Source organism: Arvicola amphibius, chromosome 1 (assembly GCF_903992535.2).
Source record: "Arvicola amphibius chromosome 1, mArvAmp1.2, whole genome shotgun sequence".
Taxonomy (NCBI): Eukaryota; Metazoa; Chordata; class Mammalia; order Rodentia; family Cricetidae; genus Arvicola; species Arvicola amphibius.
In genome coordinates, this window is record NC_052047.1 from 161,767,733 (window position 1) to 161,786,931 (window position 19,199).

At 38.3% G+C, this 19,199-nt stretch overlaps 1 protein-coding gene across 13 annotated transcripts in view; it reads right to left on the bottom strand.

Annotated features, from left to right (window-relative positions):
• Positions 1-400: 400 nt before the first annotated feature.
• Anxa1 (annexin A1) overlaps positions 401-19,199 on the bottom strand; it is a 156,097-nt gene continuing 137,298 nt past the window's right edge. For 12 of the 13 annotated variants that reach the window (XM_038337964.1, XM_038337948.1, XM_038337931.1 and 9 more), the window contains 12 exons: positions 13,161-13,240; positions 12,759-12,867; positions 12,058-12,152; positions 11,173-11,286; positions 10,123-10,213; positions 8,409-8,488; positions 7,518-7,574; positions 6,200-6,293; positions 5,320-5,415; positions 4,405-4,463; positions 1,626-1,748; positions 401-754 (listed from right to left, as the gene is read on the bottom strand). In XM_038337964.1, the coding sequence (XP_038193892.1) occupies positions 698-754; positions 1,626-1,748; positions 4,405-4,463; positions 5,320-5,415; positions 6,200-6,293; positions 7,518-7,574; positions 8,409-8,488; positions 10,123-10,213; positions 11,173-11,286; positions 12,058-12,152; positions 12,759-12,867; positions 13,161-13,226 (1,041 nt within the window). In that variant the 5' untranslated portion in view covers positions 13,227-13,240 and the 3' untranslated portion in view covers positions 401-697. Of the gene's footprint in view, positions 755-1,625; positions 1,749-4,404; positions 4,464-5,319; positions 5,416-6,199; positions 6,294-7,517; positions 7,575-8,408; positions 8,489-10,122; positions 10,214-11,172; positions 11,287-12,057; positions 12,153-12,758; positions 12,868-13,160; positions 13,241-17,185; positions 17,238-19,199 lie in introns of those variants that run through there. The other variant, XM_038337889.1, reaches the window with a different exon arrangement.

The window sequence follows — 19,199 nt, forward strand, 5'->3', positions numbered from 1 at the left end:
GAGCATAACGAAGTCTTTCCTCCTTCTAGTGTATTCCTCAGTCCCTTTCTTCAGAGATTTAAAACTTTGCATGTGGATATCTTTTAGCACCTAGTTAGAATTATTCCTAGTTTTTAGATGTTATTGTTAATTGGACTGCTTCCACAGTGCTCTCCTCAGCATGCTTGATATTGGTACTCAGAAAAGCACTGCTTTTTGCAAGTTGATTTTGTATCCTACTATTTTGAGGAAATTGTTGGTTATTTGGAGAAGCTGTCTGGTAGAACTTTGTGATTTCATGCCTAAAACCATCTTCAAATAGGGAAAACTAACTTTTCTTCTTTGCTAAACTAATTGTTTGATTACACACATACATACACACAAAAAAAGAAAATCAAAATATAAGAGCCAATAACACCAATTGTCTTATAAAATTATTTTATTTTAGTTTACATAAACTTATTTCTCAGAAATGCTAACCAAGTAATTTGCTTACAGGGATTTATAATTTGGGATAACGATAACTAATAAAACATTTCTCTATTGTACTGAGGTATGATATAAAACTTAGTCCTAGGCTATATTATTCAAAGTGGGCAATTAGATTTTATCTAATTAGAGTTTGCTAAAGCAGCTCTTCTACGGAAGCCTATGTGGTAGAGGAAAAGCAGCAACTAAGAGACGCTTGTATCACAGTGCTGCAGAGCTGCAGGGACGTCTAGTTTCCGCCACACAGAGCCACCAAGATTTTTTCATAGTCTCCTTTGGTTTCATCCTGTTGGTTAAAAAAGAGAGTATATTTCACATGATGCAAAATCATGATGAATAAAAGCTATTTTAATTGTAAAAGAATGATAATTGTAGAGTCAGCTGCAAAGCTGGTTGTACTTCACTGTGTGTGATAGAGCTGTGTTCAAGAGAATCTAAATTAAACCTTCTGCAGAGGATCATCAAAAGGTTTGAAGAATAAAGTCTATTCTGAAATAATTGTTGTGTATTAGGCAAGTATTTCTAAGAATTAATACCTCATATGATCAGTAGAAGTATGATATAATCTGATACTCTGTATAAGAAATATCTGAATCACTCAAAAAAGAGTGAAAACTACAGCCTATAATTTTCTCCTTTATTCTCCTTGATCTTAATTGTCAAATGGAAATAATGTGAATTTAAATAATTATCATCTAATAGGATCATCCCACTTGACTTCTTGTTATGTGTTATCTTCCAACATTCTAATAATATGACTTGAACATATATTTTTTACATTTTGCATAGAAAAGTATTTAGCAATAAGTAAAACAATAGAAATTAATTTTACTACTAAGTTTGTAATTCTTCAGTTTTAAATATAAGATAAATCACGATGTGCATCAATACTTCTAAGAACTCTGGACTATTTCAGGACTGCTTATGTGCAAAGACTAAGCATTTTTCTGTGCTTCAAAAATACAGCTAGTTCTTTGATAGGCTATATTTCATTACGTGAAGCTTAATTTCTTTACAAATCATTCACCCTAAGAAGCCGAGCCAGTCTTATATATGCAATGTACATCTGCAGCACAGCACATCAGCTCTCCTTTCAGAAAATATTGCACAAAGAACTTTCTTTAATGGAGTTGCCATTATCGAAAAGTCAAACATACCAGGATGGCTTGGCAGAGAGAGACTCCATACTTCTTCTGGTAAAATGCTTTGATATCATTCATGTCGATTTCAGAACGGGAGACCATAATCCTGATCAATGCCTTATGGCGAGTTCCAGCTCCCTGTGCAGACAGATCATGATTTCATTATATTCTGGAAATCTCTCATCAAAAGCTGGATTTTCAAAAGAAGTCCCATTTATGCTTTCCACACATGTTGCATAGAGAAATCAGCCTTATATGCTCTTCTCTTCTCCCTCTCTTCCCATTGTGCATATCATTCTTCATAACACACACACACACAAACACACACACACACACACACACACACACACACACACAGAGAGAGAGAGAGAGAGAGAGAGAGAGAGAGAGAGAGAGAGAGAGAGGGGGGGGAGAGAGAGAGTTGCGGGAGAGAGGGAGAGACAGAGGGAGAGAGAGACAAAGGGAGAGAGAGAGACAGAGGGGGAGAAGGAGAAGTGGCAATGAAAGAAGAAACCAGGAGTTATATTAGCAAATGATGTAAAGGGTTTCTACAGCTTTCTAACTGGCTTTCCACCATCCAGTCTTTGATGTATCTGAACTACCCAATAACAGTAAAATGTAGCAAGATTTGTAATTGGTCTTGATAATAACTCAGAGTCAAAGTTTAGGGGGTGAAAGCTGAAAGATCCTCTGGGAAAAAAAAGCAGAGCAGCCACCCACTAGTTCTTATCTCTCTCTACAGAATCCTCAGACCAAATGGGATAGCCTGTCTCTACAAGTTGTCAGACTGAATGCCATCCCTCAAACCTCAGACAGAATTTTGAATTCCTGTCTTTTCCCAACTCCTGTTCCTCTCTCAGCCCAGCCTTTCCTGTCTCCACCTCTCTAGTGCTAGGATCAAAGGTATGAGCCACCCCCTCTTGGCTCTGTTTCTCTTTTAGATTGACTTAAGCTGGTGTAGCCCAGGGTGGCCATGAACTCACAGAGATCATCTGCCTCTGTCTCCCAGTGCTCAGATAAAAGGTGTATGCTACTATTGCCTGGCCTCTATAGCTAACTAGTGTGGCAAACTCTGATCTTCAGGCAAGTTTTATTTGTTAAAGCACAACCAAAATATCACAACAACAAAGTGTTGTTGCTTTTCTCTGAAGTCATAAATCGAATCTCTCTATTATAACTGTTTCAGCACTCGCCCATTTCTCCTACAATGAACCAACTATCTTCTCAGGGCATACAATGTCCTTCACTGGTGTGGGAAGTCCTTTTGTCTATGTATTGCTTTTATTGGTTAATGAATAAAGCTGTTTTGGCCAGTAGCTTTGCAGAACAGATCTAGGTGGGAAAACTAAACCTAAATCTGAGAGAAAGAAGGCAGAATCTATGAGAAACCATGTAGCCGCCACAGGAGACAGACGCTTCTACCAGAGCCTGCTGAAACTTTGCCGGTAGGCCATGACCTTGTGGTGATGCACAGATTAATTGAGATGTATTAGTTTAGGATATAAGAGCTAGCTAGAAATATGCCTAAGTAATTGACCAAACAGTTTTTTAATTAATACAGTTTTGTGTAATTATTTCGGGTGTGAGCATCCGGGAATGAACGAGCAGCCTCTGCCTACACTTCATAACTCTATAGCCATTGGCTGTCAACCTGACCATACCTGCTGTCTTGAAAAAACTGGTTCTGCTCTCAATTCCAACTGTATGCTGTTTTCCTCTCTTAAGTCAGACCTGCTTTATTTTCCTATCTCTTCTTCCTTCATGCTCACTTACTCACACCTTACTCTTTCTTAAATCTCAAGTTTTTACATTTTTTATTATATTAAACCCTGTATGCACACTCAAGGGCATGTTTATGGATGTACACGGTACAGTGTTCATGAGGAGATCAGAGAACAACTTTCAGGAGTTGGTTCTCTCCTTCAACCACGTGGGTCCCAGGGATTGAATTCAGGTCATCAGGCTTGAAAGCAAGTCCTTTAATCTGCTGAGTCATTTCATTGACCCAGACTTAAGGTTTTCGATTAGATCAGAGAAAGCTATCTCGACTCCTGAAGTTTTGGGCATATGTTCTTTTTTTATACCATACAGAGAAGGAATTAACTAATATTCAACTAGACCTATTGTGCCTGTCTTGATTGAGAAGCATTGGAAACATGTTTACCATTTCACAGAATCCTCAATATGATTTCAGTTCTTAGCTCTCTTCATGCCTCCCTCTCTTTCTCTTGAGCTTTATTATGTGTGGGTTACAAAGGCAGGATCACTCCTTAACCATTGTCTTGAGATCTCAAAAAGTAAGTGCTGGGGCACCTCCTGGATAGCAAACTCCTTGCTGAGTAATAAAGTAACAGTGAATTTCAAGTGCATACGAATACCACCTTCTCCTTCTCTAAATATGGAATGACATTTTAAAAGATCACATTAGTCTGTAGCAAGAAAGAAGCCTAATTAGGAAGGCAAAACCATAAAGCTCACAACCTTGGTTGAAGTAGGTTCTTAAAGAAGCACACTAAAAGAGGGGAATGCACCACTCTTTTTCTGGTGATTCAGGTTTCAAGCAAATTATAAATCACCTATAAACGTCTTGCTAGCTCACCTCACAATCACTTTTACATTCACCTTTTAAAGAATGCACAAATCCAACAAGTTTATTCAAATACACGTTTCCCCTCAAACTGCACAAAGCATATTTTTAAAGATATATATTGTGATTTTCAAGCAACATTAGGCTCTCTGCTCTCCTATCTATAGATATTTGTCCTCTAAGTAAAGTGTCTAGGTGGACCAGTACCTTCATGGCTTCATAAAGTTTCTCAGCAAAGAAAGCTGGGGCGCTGGTGGCACATTTCACTGTAAGAAATACAAATTTCGCTTGAAGAATTCATCACAAAATAAGGATACACACTGAGTAAATAGGAAATAACTTTGCCAAAAGAGTTCTGGCCCTCCTGCCTAATGTAGGATGTTTAGTTTATTAGAGGACAGAGTGACTTTCTACAAGGTGGTTATCAGCAGTTTTTCCCCTGTCAATATTCAGTAGTGACTCTACCCTGAATATACTCTCTGTGGGTATAGGGAAATCAGTGTAAGGGCCAGGCACATAGATACCTGGTTTGTGTTGTACACAAACATTTGTCAAGGCAGTAAAGCAGCAGAATGAATATAAAGCAGCTTGATATGAATGAAATAGTAGCACAGTTGTAGGGGTCTTTTCTTTATCTTGCTACTCAAAGTGGGATCTGTGGACAGCAGAACTGATATACATCAGAGCTCCTTAGACATTCAGATCTCTAGGCTGCAGAAGCAGACTATGTCCCTAAGAGACATGTAAAAGGTTCAGATTTCAGAAGTTAACCCAGATCTACTAGATTAGATCATGCAGGACGTGCTCAAGACTGAATACGTGGTCACACCAAGACTTGAATGTGCTGCTCTTGATAAGCAGGTAGTATGGCCTGCTTGGAACATTGCTTTATAAACAGGAGCTCAAAAATATATTTTGCATCTGCATATCTTAAACATCTGCTATATTAAAAGGCCTTCCTATCTCCTCATCAGTCTTACACATTGCATCATTCTGAACATAGATGCATAGATGCATCATATTTACAGTGGTTTTGTCTTATATGTTATTTTTGGATAAGGCAGAGTGGATTGCAAGTGTACAAGCCCAAGTCAGAGCTCTACCTCTGCAACTTATACATACCAATGGCGGTGAGGCACTTCTCAATGTCACCCTTCATTTCCAGATCCAGAACTTTGTTCATGTCATGGTCACTGTACTTTCTGTAATTCTGAAACACTGAACAGGAAATCGAAGTTAAGATATCTTCAAAGCAGCCTGTCTTCTAACAAACTCTAGCAAAATCAGGGTAACTGATTCAAGGAGTCACTTGGGTACAGCGAACTTCGGTGAGATTTTAAAGGCTAATTGCATGACTCCACATAATATGTCTACTCCATCTTCATATTGCAAGTGCCAACCATTATCAGAAGTGACAGGTGATTAACGACTTTACTACTTTCACAGCAGAATTAATAGTTCTTTCCATTCTAACCTCAGCGCAAAACTTAGTTTGTTTAATATAGGAACTTGACTTGTTGGTATACAGTAACGAACCTTGTGTTACCCTTTTACACTCTCCCTTCCAAAGGATTCAGACCCTAAGTCTTAGCCCTGAATATTTGGGAACTTGCAGGTTTTCTTTTGCTCTCTCTTATTTCTGGACCATCTGCATATTCTTTCCTTCATTTAGACCCTAGAGAGGTTTTTGTATCATTTTTTTTCTAGCATTTGTTATGTTTAATTTATACCTCTTGTAATAACTACTCTAAAACTTCAAACGAATAGAAATGGTGAAAATAAAGGATGTTACCCCCTCGAAAATCACAAAGTATGTTCTCAGTGGTGTGAACAGTGACTGTTCAAAGCTGACAAATAGGCATATAGCGGTTGGGTGGTCAGCATCGCTACATCCACTTGATATGGAAAGACCTCTTTCTTTCTTTCCTTCTTCCCACTTGTCCTCCCAAAGGAATATTTGCTCTCCCATGAACACATTCGAGAAAAACTAATTTCTTGTTACCCCTGCGAAGATGAGGATAGCTTCTAGTAGTCAAAATTGTAACGAACACATTTGTATCTGTCCCCTTTCTCCTTTCTCCAGCTTCATACAAAGCCTGTCAAAAAATCAATAAGTAAACATGTGACCATGTACTGAAATGAAAAACACACAAAAAATGTTATATTTAACAAAGGTTATATAACCATTTATGCTGTACTTAATACAATCAGAGTAGGCATCAGTGGGATTGGTCCTTCTTGAGAGTGAGCACAATAAGATCTTGCATTTCCCTCCCTCTATGTACACATTTATTAGCTACTAAAGAATGTGCAATTTTGATGCTATGATTTCTGTACAAAAATTTCAACTGTAAAATTTGAAAGCTGTACAATCTTAGGAAACAATTTAAATACAATTATTCCTCCTTTGCAAATGAAAATAATAATCTCTGTCTTTTTGTTACAAATATGTTCTACTGACTCTAAAACATTTTCCTCCCTCCCTCCCTCCCTCCCTCCCTCCCTCCCTCCCTCCCTCCCTTCCTTTCTTATTTTGTTTTCTAGATAGGGTTTCTATACATACCCTTGGCTGTTCTGGAACTTGCTCTGTAGATCAGGCTAGCCTTAAGCTCAAAGAGTTTGCCTGCCTCTGCCTCCCAAGTGCTAGGATTAAAGGCTTGCACCACCACTACCCACCTTAAACTATTAATTTCTATGAAACCATTCACCATACTAATCATGCAGTCTCCATAAATATATATCAGGGAGCCCTAATAGTCTGAAAAGGGAAAGCACATTCACAAAAATAAGAGTAATTTTTATTACAGACAATTATATATCATTATTATTTTTGATATTTTGTACAATTTCTATTAAAATAGAATGTTCAATATGTTTCTTGATTTAACTTTATTCAGCAATAAATTCCTTTCCCAGCTGAGCATGAATTGTGAATGCCTCTAGTCCCAGCAAATTGAGAGACAGAGAAAAGAAAATCTCAAATTGGTAATAACTTATACTACCCTCCAAGGGGCTGGGCTTGCATATTGTTATGTCCTTATATTTTAAAGTCAAAATTTGAAATGTTCTCAATGTAACAGTTCTTGGGAAAGACAGACAGATTCTCACTGTTTTTTAGTCATCTCTGACTTTCTAAACAATAAAATAAATTGGAAACATAAAGACTATACCTTCCATTCCTGGCCTACAAAAATCTATGTCTAATGAAATAAACACTAAGAAACCATTGGCTTCTCACAGGACCTGTGATCGACTTCCAGACAGAGAGAATAAGAAGGTAGGGAGGTTTGCTTCTTTGATATTGTCTCCCCCTTGCTTACCCTGGCATCTGTGTCAGCCAAATCTTGATTCACACTCAGATCATCACAACGGTCACCCTGAAAAATGCCCCAACATAGTGTAAGATTTTCTATAGGATGTAATCATAGGATACACTTAATTCTCTTAAAATCAGATATAATTTTAGAGGAAAAATAGTGAAAACAGTATCAATCATTTGCAGCAATGCTGCTCTGAGGAACATAAGCAAGACATAACAAAGCAAGTTGGCATGACCTCACTTAGATGTGCTTCCTAAAACACATGAACCCGTGGATGCAGACTATACATTGATGATGACCAGAGATGGCAGTATGGGGCTATATTGGAGGATGCTAATGAAAGTGATGGGGTAGCTGACCAATCCCTTGTCTGAGGGGTGTGGCCGAGAGACGAGGAGTACATTGTGGTATTACTACATACACAGTAAGATGAACATAATCAAAGCATAGCAGGTATTTTTTAATGACCAGAAAATAAGCTTCAAATATCTCACCTGAAAAAGCAGTAGAAAGTAAGATTATGAAGTTTTGTTATATTGTTAATTCTACATCTTGCCTCAAAGTAATGTGTTAGACTTTGTTGACTCCCCAGGGGAAGCCTTAACCTCTCTGAGGTGTGAATGGAGGTGGAATGGAGGAAAATGGAGGAAGAAGGAGAAGGGGAGGGAGTGGAAACTGGGATTGGTGTATAAAATGAGAAAAGATAGCTTAAAAATAATTAATTAAAAAATACAAATATATCAAAATATCACATTATTTCCTCAAATATGTACAAGTATTATTCATCAATTATGTGGTATTAATTTTAAAGGAAAGAGTTTCTCCTTCTTTTAAAACACTCACAAATCTAAAATTTTATTATTTATAGTAGCAAAGATATCTAAGTTATACCTTGGCAAGAGAAAGCAAGGCCTTCCGAAAGTCTCCAGATGTATCTGAAGTGATGTCTTTGGCCAGATCTCTCTTTAGCTCTATGAGATGAGAAAATAAATTTTTTCAGTAAACTATTGAAAAAAATCATGATTTCTACATTCACTGATAGTTTACATGGTTGAATGACTTGTGTAACATATCTCAAAATATTTTTATGAAAATGGATAAACTTGTGCAGCTGAATGTTAGGCTATAAAATAATTTGTATAGACTGATGGAAGGAAACTGAGAAATACTGTGCATGAAAATTTAGTCATACATACTTGCCAACAAGAAGGAATTATTTAAACAGGCTTTACCAAATCATTCTGAAATATGTGAAAATTTAATCATTGGAATGGATAGATCAGTATTTAAAAGAAAAAAACAGTACTTGCTTGAACATTGGCTATTTATTTACATTAAATTTATAAATACTCAATATGTTCAATTTCAAGTGTGCTGTGTTAATTTAAATCTCATTGGCTATTTTAAAATATAGTGCTTTAATGGAAAAAAATAACTGAATTTGTAGCAAAGTAAAAGTAGCACCTTAAGCTTCTTCTGGACCTTATCATTAGGATCATAGAGAAATGTGGATGTCTACCTTTGAAAACTGAATTTTATCAAACACATTAATAATTTTGTCTCTTGAATTATTATTACTGAGAAATGATGTGATTGAAAATGGCCCCACCCTGACTCATGTACTAAAACTGAAAACAGTGTGCAATGGTGTCCCCTGAGTGCTTGGTAAGAGGGTCGGACACAGGATTCTTCATGATGTCACATACTAGTTCAACAAAACAAAAAAGCCAATAGTTCAGAGGAACTAGAAAATCCCTAGAGGTGCGCAGCCATCCCCTGTGTAGTGAGGACTGAATCATTTGACTCGAGGCCTGTGTGCAATGAGTCACTGATAGTCTTTCATGCCAAGTATCCATTTAAGCACAGAGAAAGAGGAGTTGAATGATAAAGTTAAAGTTCCCAACAAGAGATCAGAAAGATAGATGGAAAGTGGTCTGATCAGAAATATTTATTCTTACTATTTAGTCTTTTCAGAATAAGAAGGCACAGAATAGTTCAGGGCAATAGAAATGTGGTTAGAAAGCTATGTAAAGCCAATGTTCTGAATCCATTTTTTTTTTTTTTTTAACAATTTGTGTTCACTAGCCCCAGAAGACATTTTCTATTAAGGTGTAAGCTGCATATGGATTGGGGCTTGTGTTTTCTAATTCACATCTCATCCTGCATTCCAGTAATATGTATCAACCAGGATGGGAACATTTTAAAATATAGACTTTCTAAATCACACAAGAGCTGACCTGGGTATTCAGTCCCTTTAAGAGACAAGCTCCACCCACTCCCAATCTCTCCTTCCCTTGTTACCCTTCCCAAGGAGACAAGCTGGTCTCCTCTCTTCCTTTCTCACTCTGTCTGTCTGTTCTTCTGAAGAGGCAGTGTTTGCTTCTCCTTCCCTTATTCTTTCCTCTCTCTCTGTCCCTCTATCTTTCTCTATCTCTTCCCCTCACACCCATTACCCTTATACCCTCACAATACCCACTTGAATAGGCTCTATACCCAAGCTCTCTCCACATGGCATATCTGTCTGCTTCATAGTGGAACCTGCCAGGGTCACTCATGCCATAAATCATAACACTGTCCAACTAAGAACTCAGATACTAGACCTGACCTTCTCTGTAGACTCTGTTAATTTCTCTGATTTCTTTGTTACTTCTTGATGCCAAAATCTCAATGAGAGTGTCTTCATCTGTTCCAAGTCCCTGAATTTAAAGAAAAGAAAGTACATTTACATTCTTTCATTCAAGATATCAACTTGTTTTGTCCACACAAAGTGTGCTGTAATTTGTCACTTAGTCAATTGTGTTCGTATTTTTTAAAAAACAGAACATTGTTCTAAAAACAAAGTAGTTTATGTTCAGTATTTGATATAAAGATTTAAAAATGTAGATATTTGATACATGCATTTCAATTGCATAAAGAACATTAGTTACAATATTTAATTTTTCATGTATCTGCTAATTTATTCATTAAAATATTAACTTGCTTATTCACTGAATTTGAAATGATTGACAGTCCTTACTAGATGATAAAGGCCCAGTTATAGTAAATCACAGATTTGTTCTGCACATTTTTTTCAGAAAGGAATTTTCCTTAAAAAGAGTCATTTAGAAGGCTGTGAGAAGGCTCAGTAGTTAAAAGCACTTGTTCAGGTGGAAGACCCAGATTCAATTCCTATCATCAATGTAGTGACTCACAACCATCCATATCCCCAATAATATGATTCAATGTAGACCTCTGAGAGTCCCAGGCACAGAAAGAGGACATTCTTAGAAATATGTTCCAACATGAGCCACTCCGATGGCGCAAAGAAATCCAATTAAAACAGATTAAATCAAATAAAATGCCCATGTTTGATTAAGCAGTGGTGCTCTCGTGTGGCCGAGAGCATAGAAGGGGAGAGAGAAAAGCAGGGAACCCATGCAAACCCAGGACCACGTGTTCCTTCTCTGGGAGCCCATTTAAATACACTGTGCGAGTGGTCTTGCCCCTTCTCCAGGGATGCTGGGATTTGTAGTCCAGAGCCACTCCCTGACCAGGGGTCTGGAATGGATGCCAGGGCCTGGGATTAAGCTCCCGACAGACAGACAGACATATTCAAGCAAAACAATCATATAAATAAAACAAGTCTTAAAACCTGTTGTGGGGAAAAATCATTTACCTTCATGGCAGCACGGAGTTCATCTGCATCAAACTGGGCTGGGGTTTTCAGCAGAGCCAACACAACCTCCTCCAGGTGGCCTGTAAGGGCTTTTCTCAAAGTTTCATCCAGGGGCTGGAAAAACAAAAGGATTAGAGTGAGTTGGCAACAGTCATGCACCTCCTGACATTTCTCACTTTGGTCATTCTCTAGAGCTCCCTCATTCTGTTTTGAAAGCATGTTGGATGTTGTGAAAGCATGTTGGATGTTTTGAAAGCATGTTGGATGTTTAGGATGCAGTCTCAATTTTTTAATCTAGAGGATGAGATGAAATTTGCTGCAACTATAAAAACTTCCTAAAGGACTGTGTTTTCTGTGTTCCTTACGGGAAAGGAGTAGCAACGTTCAGAACACAAAGTCGTTCCATGCTTTTCATTGGACTAACAAACACTATAATTAAAAAAATGATACCTTCCAGTATTCTTATTGCACCCAGTTAAAAATAAGCTATCCACACTTGCCACGAGAAATATCAAGTTTGTTTCTTCATAAAGCAGCTCATTTTTAGTTGTAGTTAAATAAACAAACAAACAAAAAACCCTGCACTTCAATCAGAACAAATTCTTTGTTTCTCCCACACTAATTTCGATGCTTATTTGGCTTAAATTGATGGCTTGCCTCCAACACAAAACATCACCTCTGGAAAACTTTGCAGTTAATTGGTCAGTGTGTGAACCGAATTTGCTAGAAGTCATCCTATTGCAACCAAGGAGACAAATACTGCGATTCCTGCTTCAGTGATAATGGGTCAACAGGTTTAAAATAGAAAGAGCTAGGAACTGAGCTTCAGAATGCAATTTTATATAGACATGAACAAATGATCGTCTGAGTTCACTGTTCTCGCACCTTTCCGGTCTCCTGCAAATATGCTGCCTTGATCTGCTGGCGCTGAGCATTGGTTCTCTTGGTAAGAATGTCAATGATGGTCGCTTCATCCACACCTGGAAATAAAGATCTGAGGCTTTAACATCAATTTTCTTAATCACCAACAATTGCCATAAAATGATTCATTATCAAGCTGGTGGTCAAGACACAGCATAACAACGTTGAGGAAGAGAACTACATTAGCCTAGAAAATGAATGTCATGGTCCTCAAAACGCTGAAGAACGTAAGGTGGCATCTCATTAATGTGAATGGAAAATGAAGAGCCAATTAGTAGTTTCTGGACACCCGTGTTCCATATGCATGCTCAAACCCTAAATGTGATCACAGGTTCTGATTTAAACATTGATTTCTACTAGAAACAGGCAGGTAAGGACCTCTATTACAGCAATGGGGATTTCATCACTGACCAAAATTTCATAAGTACTGAAAGGAAGGTGTCCTTCCTCTTTTGGAGGCAGCAAATGAGTACACAGCACATGTAGGCCTCAAATGGCTATTCTCCTGCCTCAGACACTCTAGTACTGATATTATAGGTACAAGCTATTATGTAAATTTTCTATGTCCCTAGAGAAAGACTTCGTATCAGGTTCATTTCCCAATAACTGTTAAGCAGTTTCTGTGAACAGTTCAAGAGGGAACTCTTCTATGAATACACACTCACCTTTAACCATGATTGCTTTGTGCAAGGCAGCAACATCCGAGGATGGATTGAAGGATGGGTAGGGGCTCACTGCTGACCCAGGACCTCCTTTGGAAGATTTTACAGCTTGCTATGTATATGAGAGACATAAATTAATCTCCGTTTGTTCATTATTCTTGAAGTATGGTTTTTTTATTTTTATTTTTTAATTTTTTTGTTGCTGTTGTTTCTCGAGACAGGTTTCTCTATAGCTTTGGGGCCTGTCCTGGAACTAGCCCCTGAAGACCAGGCTGACCTCAAACTCACAGAGATCAGCCTGCCTCTGCCTCCCAAGTGCTGGGATTAAAGGTGTGCATCACCACCGCCTGGCCTTTGATGTCTGTTTTAACATGGTAACTACTTCATAAAATTTTGACTACTTACAACATATTCCTGTTCTTGATTGTCAATAAACCAGGCCTGCTTGAGGAATTCTGATACCATCGCCATTTTTGAAGAAGTATCTGGAAAGAAAATGGGTAGATACTTTAATACAACAAACCCAACACCAATAAATATTACCCTATATACTGGAGACACTGCAACAGACAGTAAACTAGTTTTTATTTACTATGATTATTCTTTTGAGAATACTAAACTGTGAGGTGTAGATACTTTTTAAAGACTGCTATTTTTGTTAAAAAGAAACCCACAGCCTCTAGTCAAAAATGGAATGGGGCCGTTTTCTTGGTCTTTTGGCCCGGCCCTCTAAGGACAGCAGTATGTAAGCACTGGGTCTGAAGAGAAGAGCAGTGTATCCTGTCTCTGATCTAAATTTCCAGACCACCCAGCAGACGCTAAGCACAGAGGGTACAAAGCTTTGATATGGCATCCCTTTGCCGTGGGGGATCTAGAGCTGGTCTGTGTTCTCCCACTGAAAGCAAAAAGGTTAAGGAAACTTCCGAGGAATGTACTGGTTCAGGTGAGGCTTTACTGATATGACTTAAAACAAACTTGTCAGGAAGTTTCAGAGGGGAAAAAGGAAGAAAGTTCATCATATTTGAGAAGCAGAGTGAAGTTCACTGGACGGAGAAATGTTGATGGAAGTTGGAATAAAGGATTTAAATGTAGGTTTACAGCTAATAGCAACATTAGTAGGTTTGTATTTCGAAAGCAGTGTGATAACATTTTCAGTTTAGATGGAGCATCATTTCCGTATCATGGTAAGCATGGTAATGGGCAAAGAGAGAAGGGCAAGACCAGTCAATAGTCAACCCGGCACCTGAGGGATTCATCAGGGCCTGTGCCAAAAGCAGGTATAGAGAAAACATGTTTACTTTTATAAAGTAAACTAATTTAGAACAATCTGCTAGACTGAATCAACTCAAAACTCTTCATATTTCTTTCTCAATAATATAGATTTCTTTTTCTATTCCCCCATCGGTTGGTATAAAACCACTTGAATAAATACTATCTTCATGTTCTACATGTTTAAACAGTTTAAATATTATTGTTGTATGCCACCCACACAAATAAAAGAATTGTTTTATATATATTTTTTTGGTTGTTCTAACAAGAATCACTTGGGTAATGAGGCAATACGCCTAACTTTTTGGTAAGTATCTTAGAGGATGCTCCTTGAGGTGCCTGTACATCTTGCAGGTGGTGATGTTTGAATTAAACGGAACAAAATCTTTTTAAAATGTTAAGTATGTTAACAGTCAATCTGTCTTCTCCACATACATGATTCCTTTTGTCTGAGTTCACATTTTTGGGAACCCGTGTCCAATGTCAACACCTATTTATCTCTCATGCCCTTTGGAGATTTCTTAGTGAATATTTTTGAAAAGAAAATCCCTGGGATTTCATTTCATGGAGTTTATCCATAAGACTTATGAAGAGTCAAACTCATACACTGGTCCCTGTCTAGCATGCCCAGACAAAGTATTTCAGTCTGAATTTGCTAGAAGAATGACTAAGTTCCAAGTAACTAACAAGATTCCATGCCACAGGGAAATGATAACGCTCAAAGGGGCTGGTTCAGTTACTGCTCCGTCGTCTGTATGAAGAACATTCAGCAATGTCCTATATTCTCTCTCACAACCAATGTATTCTAAAGCTGTCCCCTCAGGTAAAGTCATGATATGCAATCATGCATGGTATTGCACTTCCCACTGTGGTCGAATCCGGTGCAGTTACTGTTGCCACACAGTATTTCACATTGTGACTGCCAAGTTGACACCCCTTCGGCTTCACAGTCGTGCTGGCAGTTTCTGCACTCAGAGTCGCCGTCTTGGCCACCACACCCAAGTCTCTAGTAAAACGTAGTCCTCAAAATGAGTGATCTGATCACTTGTTTAAAAAAAAATCAAATCAGTAATTTCACTGTTTTCAGTTGAGACAGAAAAAAAAAATCTTCCAAATAGAATATAGTAAAATATCAAAAGTGAGTATGACAACTAAATACTGATCTTAGGATTTTTATGAAAGTACAGGGCTTTCACAGTTTTTATGCTCTTATAAAGAACTGCGTAGAGCACAACATTCTTTTCGAGAACTGAGAAAGCTTAATGAAATAATGATGACTCCGTTAGTTATATTGTGCAACAAAACAAGAAGCAGTAGGTTGAACAATTTACTTGACAAGAGGGTCCCGAGAGAAGACAGCTTTGTCCTTCTGTCTTCTGAGCATCTACATTCTACTCCAGTGTTCATGATAGCCCAGAAGGATGGTCCAGGAAAGCAAAGCATCCAGAACAGAATACTCTTCATGAATGTCAACAGAAGAAAATGGATTCTAAAGTCAGCTCCCACCTTTTAGCAAAGTTTAAAGATGCAAGGACTGCAAACGGATGCATGTGTTTCAAAGGAAATTAATTTTACCACAGCCTGCTAAGTGGCAAGATAATAACCTTCATTAACAGGATGACTTACATATAGCACACTTGTCAAATACCACAGGAAGAATGTCAGGCGGATCTGATCTACTTGCCTGCTCAGCACTTAGATTCCTCATGGACACAAACTTAATTGAATGGGTTCAAAAGAACTTGTTTCATCTATTTTATTTCATTTTACTATAATGTTGTCTCATCTCAACATATATTTTAATTAGTTAACAATGAGTTTGTAATCCAAGCTAATCTCCAGAATTAAAATGAGCTCATTTGAGGGATAACCCCTTTAGAACATGACACTATTTCACATTGTTTCTACTCAAAAATCTCTTTTATGAATATGCACCACCTATTAATTTCTAATTATTAAATTAATAGGTTAAGTGGGAAAATTCTAAGGATTAGCCTTTTGGTATATTTATATGCACATAGTCATCTTCAGTTTTCTATCTTTCTGAGTGTTCTGGAAAGTGACTTCCAGAATCTGTGTGGAAAGCAGCTGAGTTTCCCAGTTTGCCAACTCTTCCTGGTTTCAGCATTATTGCTGCATTCATTTCAAAACACAAAATGAAGAAAAGCTGGTTGAGTAACTTACTTAACATAAGACAGTATCCCTAGGGAAGAGAGCTATGTGGCTTATGTCCTGGTTGCATGCTAGGACGACCAGATTGCTAATGATGTTAGCAATCCCTAGCCATTTCTTGACAAAATAGCTAGTCACCATCTTCATTGTTTTTGCACATGTTGTCCTTTTCAGATAGAAATCCTACTAAAAGTATGAGTAGTCATAATATAAATATATGCTTCCTGGCTGCAAAATACTATGCATTCCTTTAAATTAGTAGTGAACAAAGAGATAAGAACAAGATCAATACTACTTTTAGGGGCTGGAGAGATGGCTTAGATGTTACGAGCACTGCCTGCTCTTCCAAAGGTCCTCAGTTCAATTCCCAGCAACCACATGGTGGCTCACAACCATCTGTAATGGGGTCTGGTGCCCTCTTCTGGCCCACAAGCATACACACAGACAGAATATTGTATACATAATAAATAAATAATTTTTTTTTAAAAAAATACTACTTTTAATACTCTCGAGAATCAGATTCATTAATAGAGAATCCATGGAGACTCAGCAGGTTTCACTGCAGCCTGAGGGTGTTATTTTCACATGCTTTTGTCTTATGCACAGTTGGTCTTTGAATATGTTTTGTAAGTCCTTCCCACGTGGAGAAGATAATTAGACTGTGCAATGGCCACACGAGAAGATAATTAGACTATACAATGACATCACGTTAAATAGCCATTTAACAGAAGGTAGCTCCTGGATATTTTGCTTCAGGCTTCTGAACAGGGACTTTCTGTTGCCTGGAATACTCTGACCTCATCTACACAGTGTCTTTTGCCTGACTCATTGCTATTTAATGAAGAGTAATTATTGAGTGTTCATCACATCTTCACGGTGCCTTCACTGGTACTCAGCATTGCACTAAAGACCCTTGCAAAGCATCTTGTCTCTACCCATCCAGTAACCTCATGTGATTATACATTATCCTGTCACGTTGTCATCTGTACCTCTAGTGGTTTTTCCTGAAGGCAGAGCCCATTCATTGTACATCTCCAATACCTCATGAGGCACCTGGAATACTGTGTATTCATAAGAATTATGAATTATTAGTAAATAAAGAAATAAGCATCATTGAATAAACAAACAGCATTTTGGGAAACAGGTACACAAATTTTTTTCTTTTTTTTTTATTAAAGATTTCCATCTCCTCCCCTCCTCCTCCCCCTTCCCTTCCCTCCCTTCCACCCATACCCCCACTCCACCCCTCTCCAAGACAAAGAGGCATCAGGGTTCCCTTCACTATGTTAAGTCCAAGGTCCTCCCAGCTCCCTCTAAGTCCAGGAAGGTGAGCAACCAAACTGACAAGGCTCACAGTGAGCCCGTCCATGCTGTACATATTAGAGTACTACTCGGTGGTAAAAAAACAATGACATCTTGAATTTTGCATGCAAATGGATGGAAATAGAAATCACCATCCTGAGTGAGGTAACCCAGGCCCAAAAAGATGAACATGGGATGTACTCACTCATAATTGGTTTCTAGCCATAAATAAAGGACATCGAGCCTATAATTCGTAAAAAATCCTAGAGAAGCTATATAAGAAGGTGAACCCAAAGAAAAACATGTAGTTATCCTCCTGGATACTGGAAGTAGACAAGATTGCCGGACAAAAAATGGGAACATGGGGGTGGGGTGGGATGGGGGGAAGGGGGGATGGGGAGAGAAAAGTGTGAAGTGGAGGATGGGAAGAGCTTGGGGGAATAGGATGGTTGGGATATAGGAAGGGTGGATATGGGAACAAGGAATTATATATCTTAATTAAGGGAGCCATTCTAGGGTTGGCAGAGACTTGACTCTAGAGGGGTTCCCAGGTGTCCAGGAAGACGCCCCCAGCTAGGTCCTTGGGCAGCTGAGGAGAGGGTGCCAGAAATGTCCAGATCCTATTACCATACTCACAAATTTAACCAACAAACTTGGCCCGTGACAATAGTATTTTAAATAGAAGAATCATGGTGTCATGGACCTTATTTGAAGTTTCTTTAACAAAATCTGACTTTACAGAAGCATGAAACTTAATTTATAAAATGAGAATGCTGAAATAAAGTTTCTAACATCCACTGAAGCTCTGGTGCATGTAGCTTACGTTTCACCATGAATAAAAATAGGCGAGAACTCGCCTAAAGGAAGGAGAAATTAAGTAGATTGAATATTTGATCTTTCTGATAAATATGTGCAAGTTTGACCTTTAGAATTGCTCTTGATTCTTCCGCTAAAGATCAGAAAATTCTTTTGCTTTGTTCTGAATTTAAAAATGTAACAAGTTGCTAGGCGGTGGTGACACATGCCTTTAATCCCAGCACTTGGTGGGAGGAGGCAAACAGATCTCTGTGAGTTCGAGGACAGCCTGGTCTACAGAGCTAGTTCCAGAACTGCCAGGACTACACAAAGAAACCCTGTCTCTAAAGAGAGTCGGGGGTGAAGTAAGGGAGGGAGGGAGGGAGGGAGGGAGGGAATGTATTTAATGAGCATGTAAATTAAGCTGGTTCCTTAAGAGTGTTGCTATAGTCTTGCCAACATCAATCTCATATTTGGTATCTAAGAGGTGTGGGTGTGTTTCTTGGCCTCTGGTAACTATGTAATTTCTGCGGGAGAAACCATTTCTGAATCAGGAAACCAGCATTTTACCACATATGAATCAGCTGAAACAGGCCTTATCTGTAACTAGCAAAACACATCCCTCACTCAGTACTGGGGGACATTGATTTCTCAGAATTCACACAATTGTAGGCATCTATGGCAAAAAGAAGCACAACTTTCTTAATTGGTTCACAGAATTTGGAAGAAAAGGAATTTTATTAGTATTTTCAAGAGGGCTAAGAGAAAAGTCCCAGAAGAAAGGTTTTGTAATATGCCAAGTGTGTAGTTAGGGTTCATCCTCTCTTGCTCTTGCAAGGCTCTGCAAGATTGTGTAACTTTAGATCTGCCTTGTGTCTTTCTAGCGAGTTTATATCCTTAGTTTTT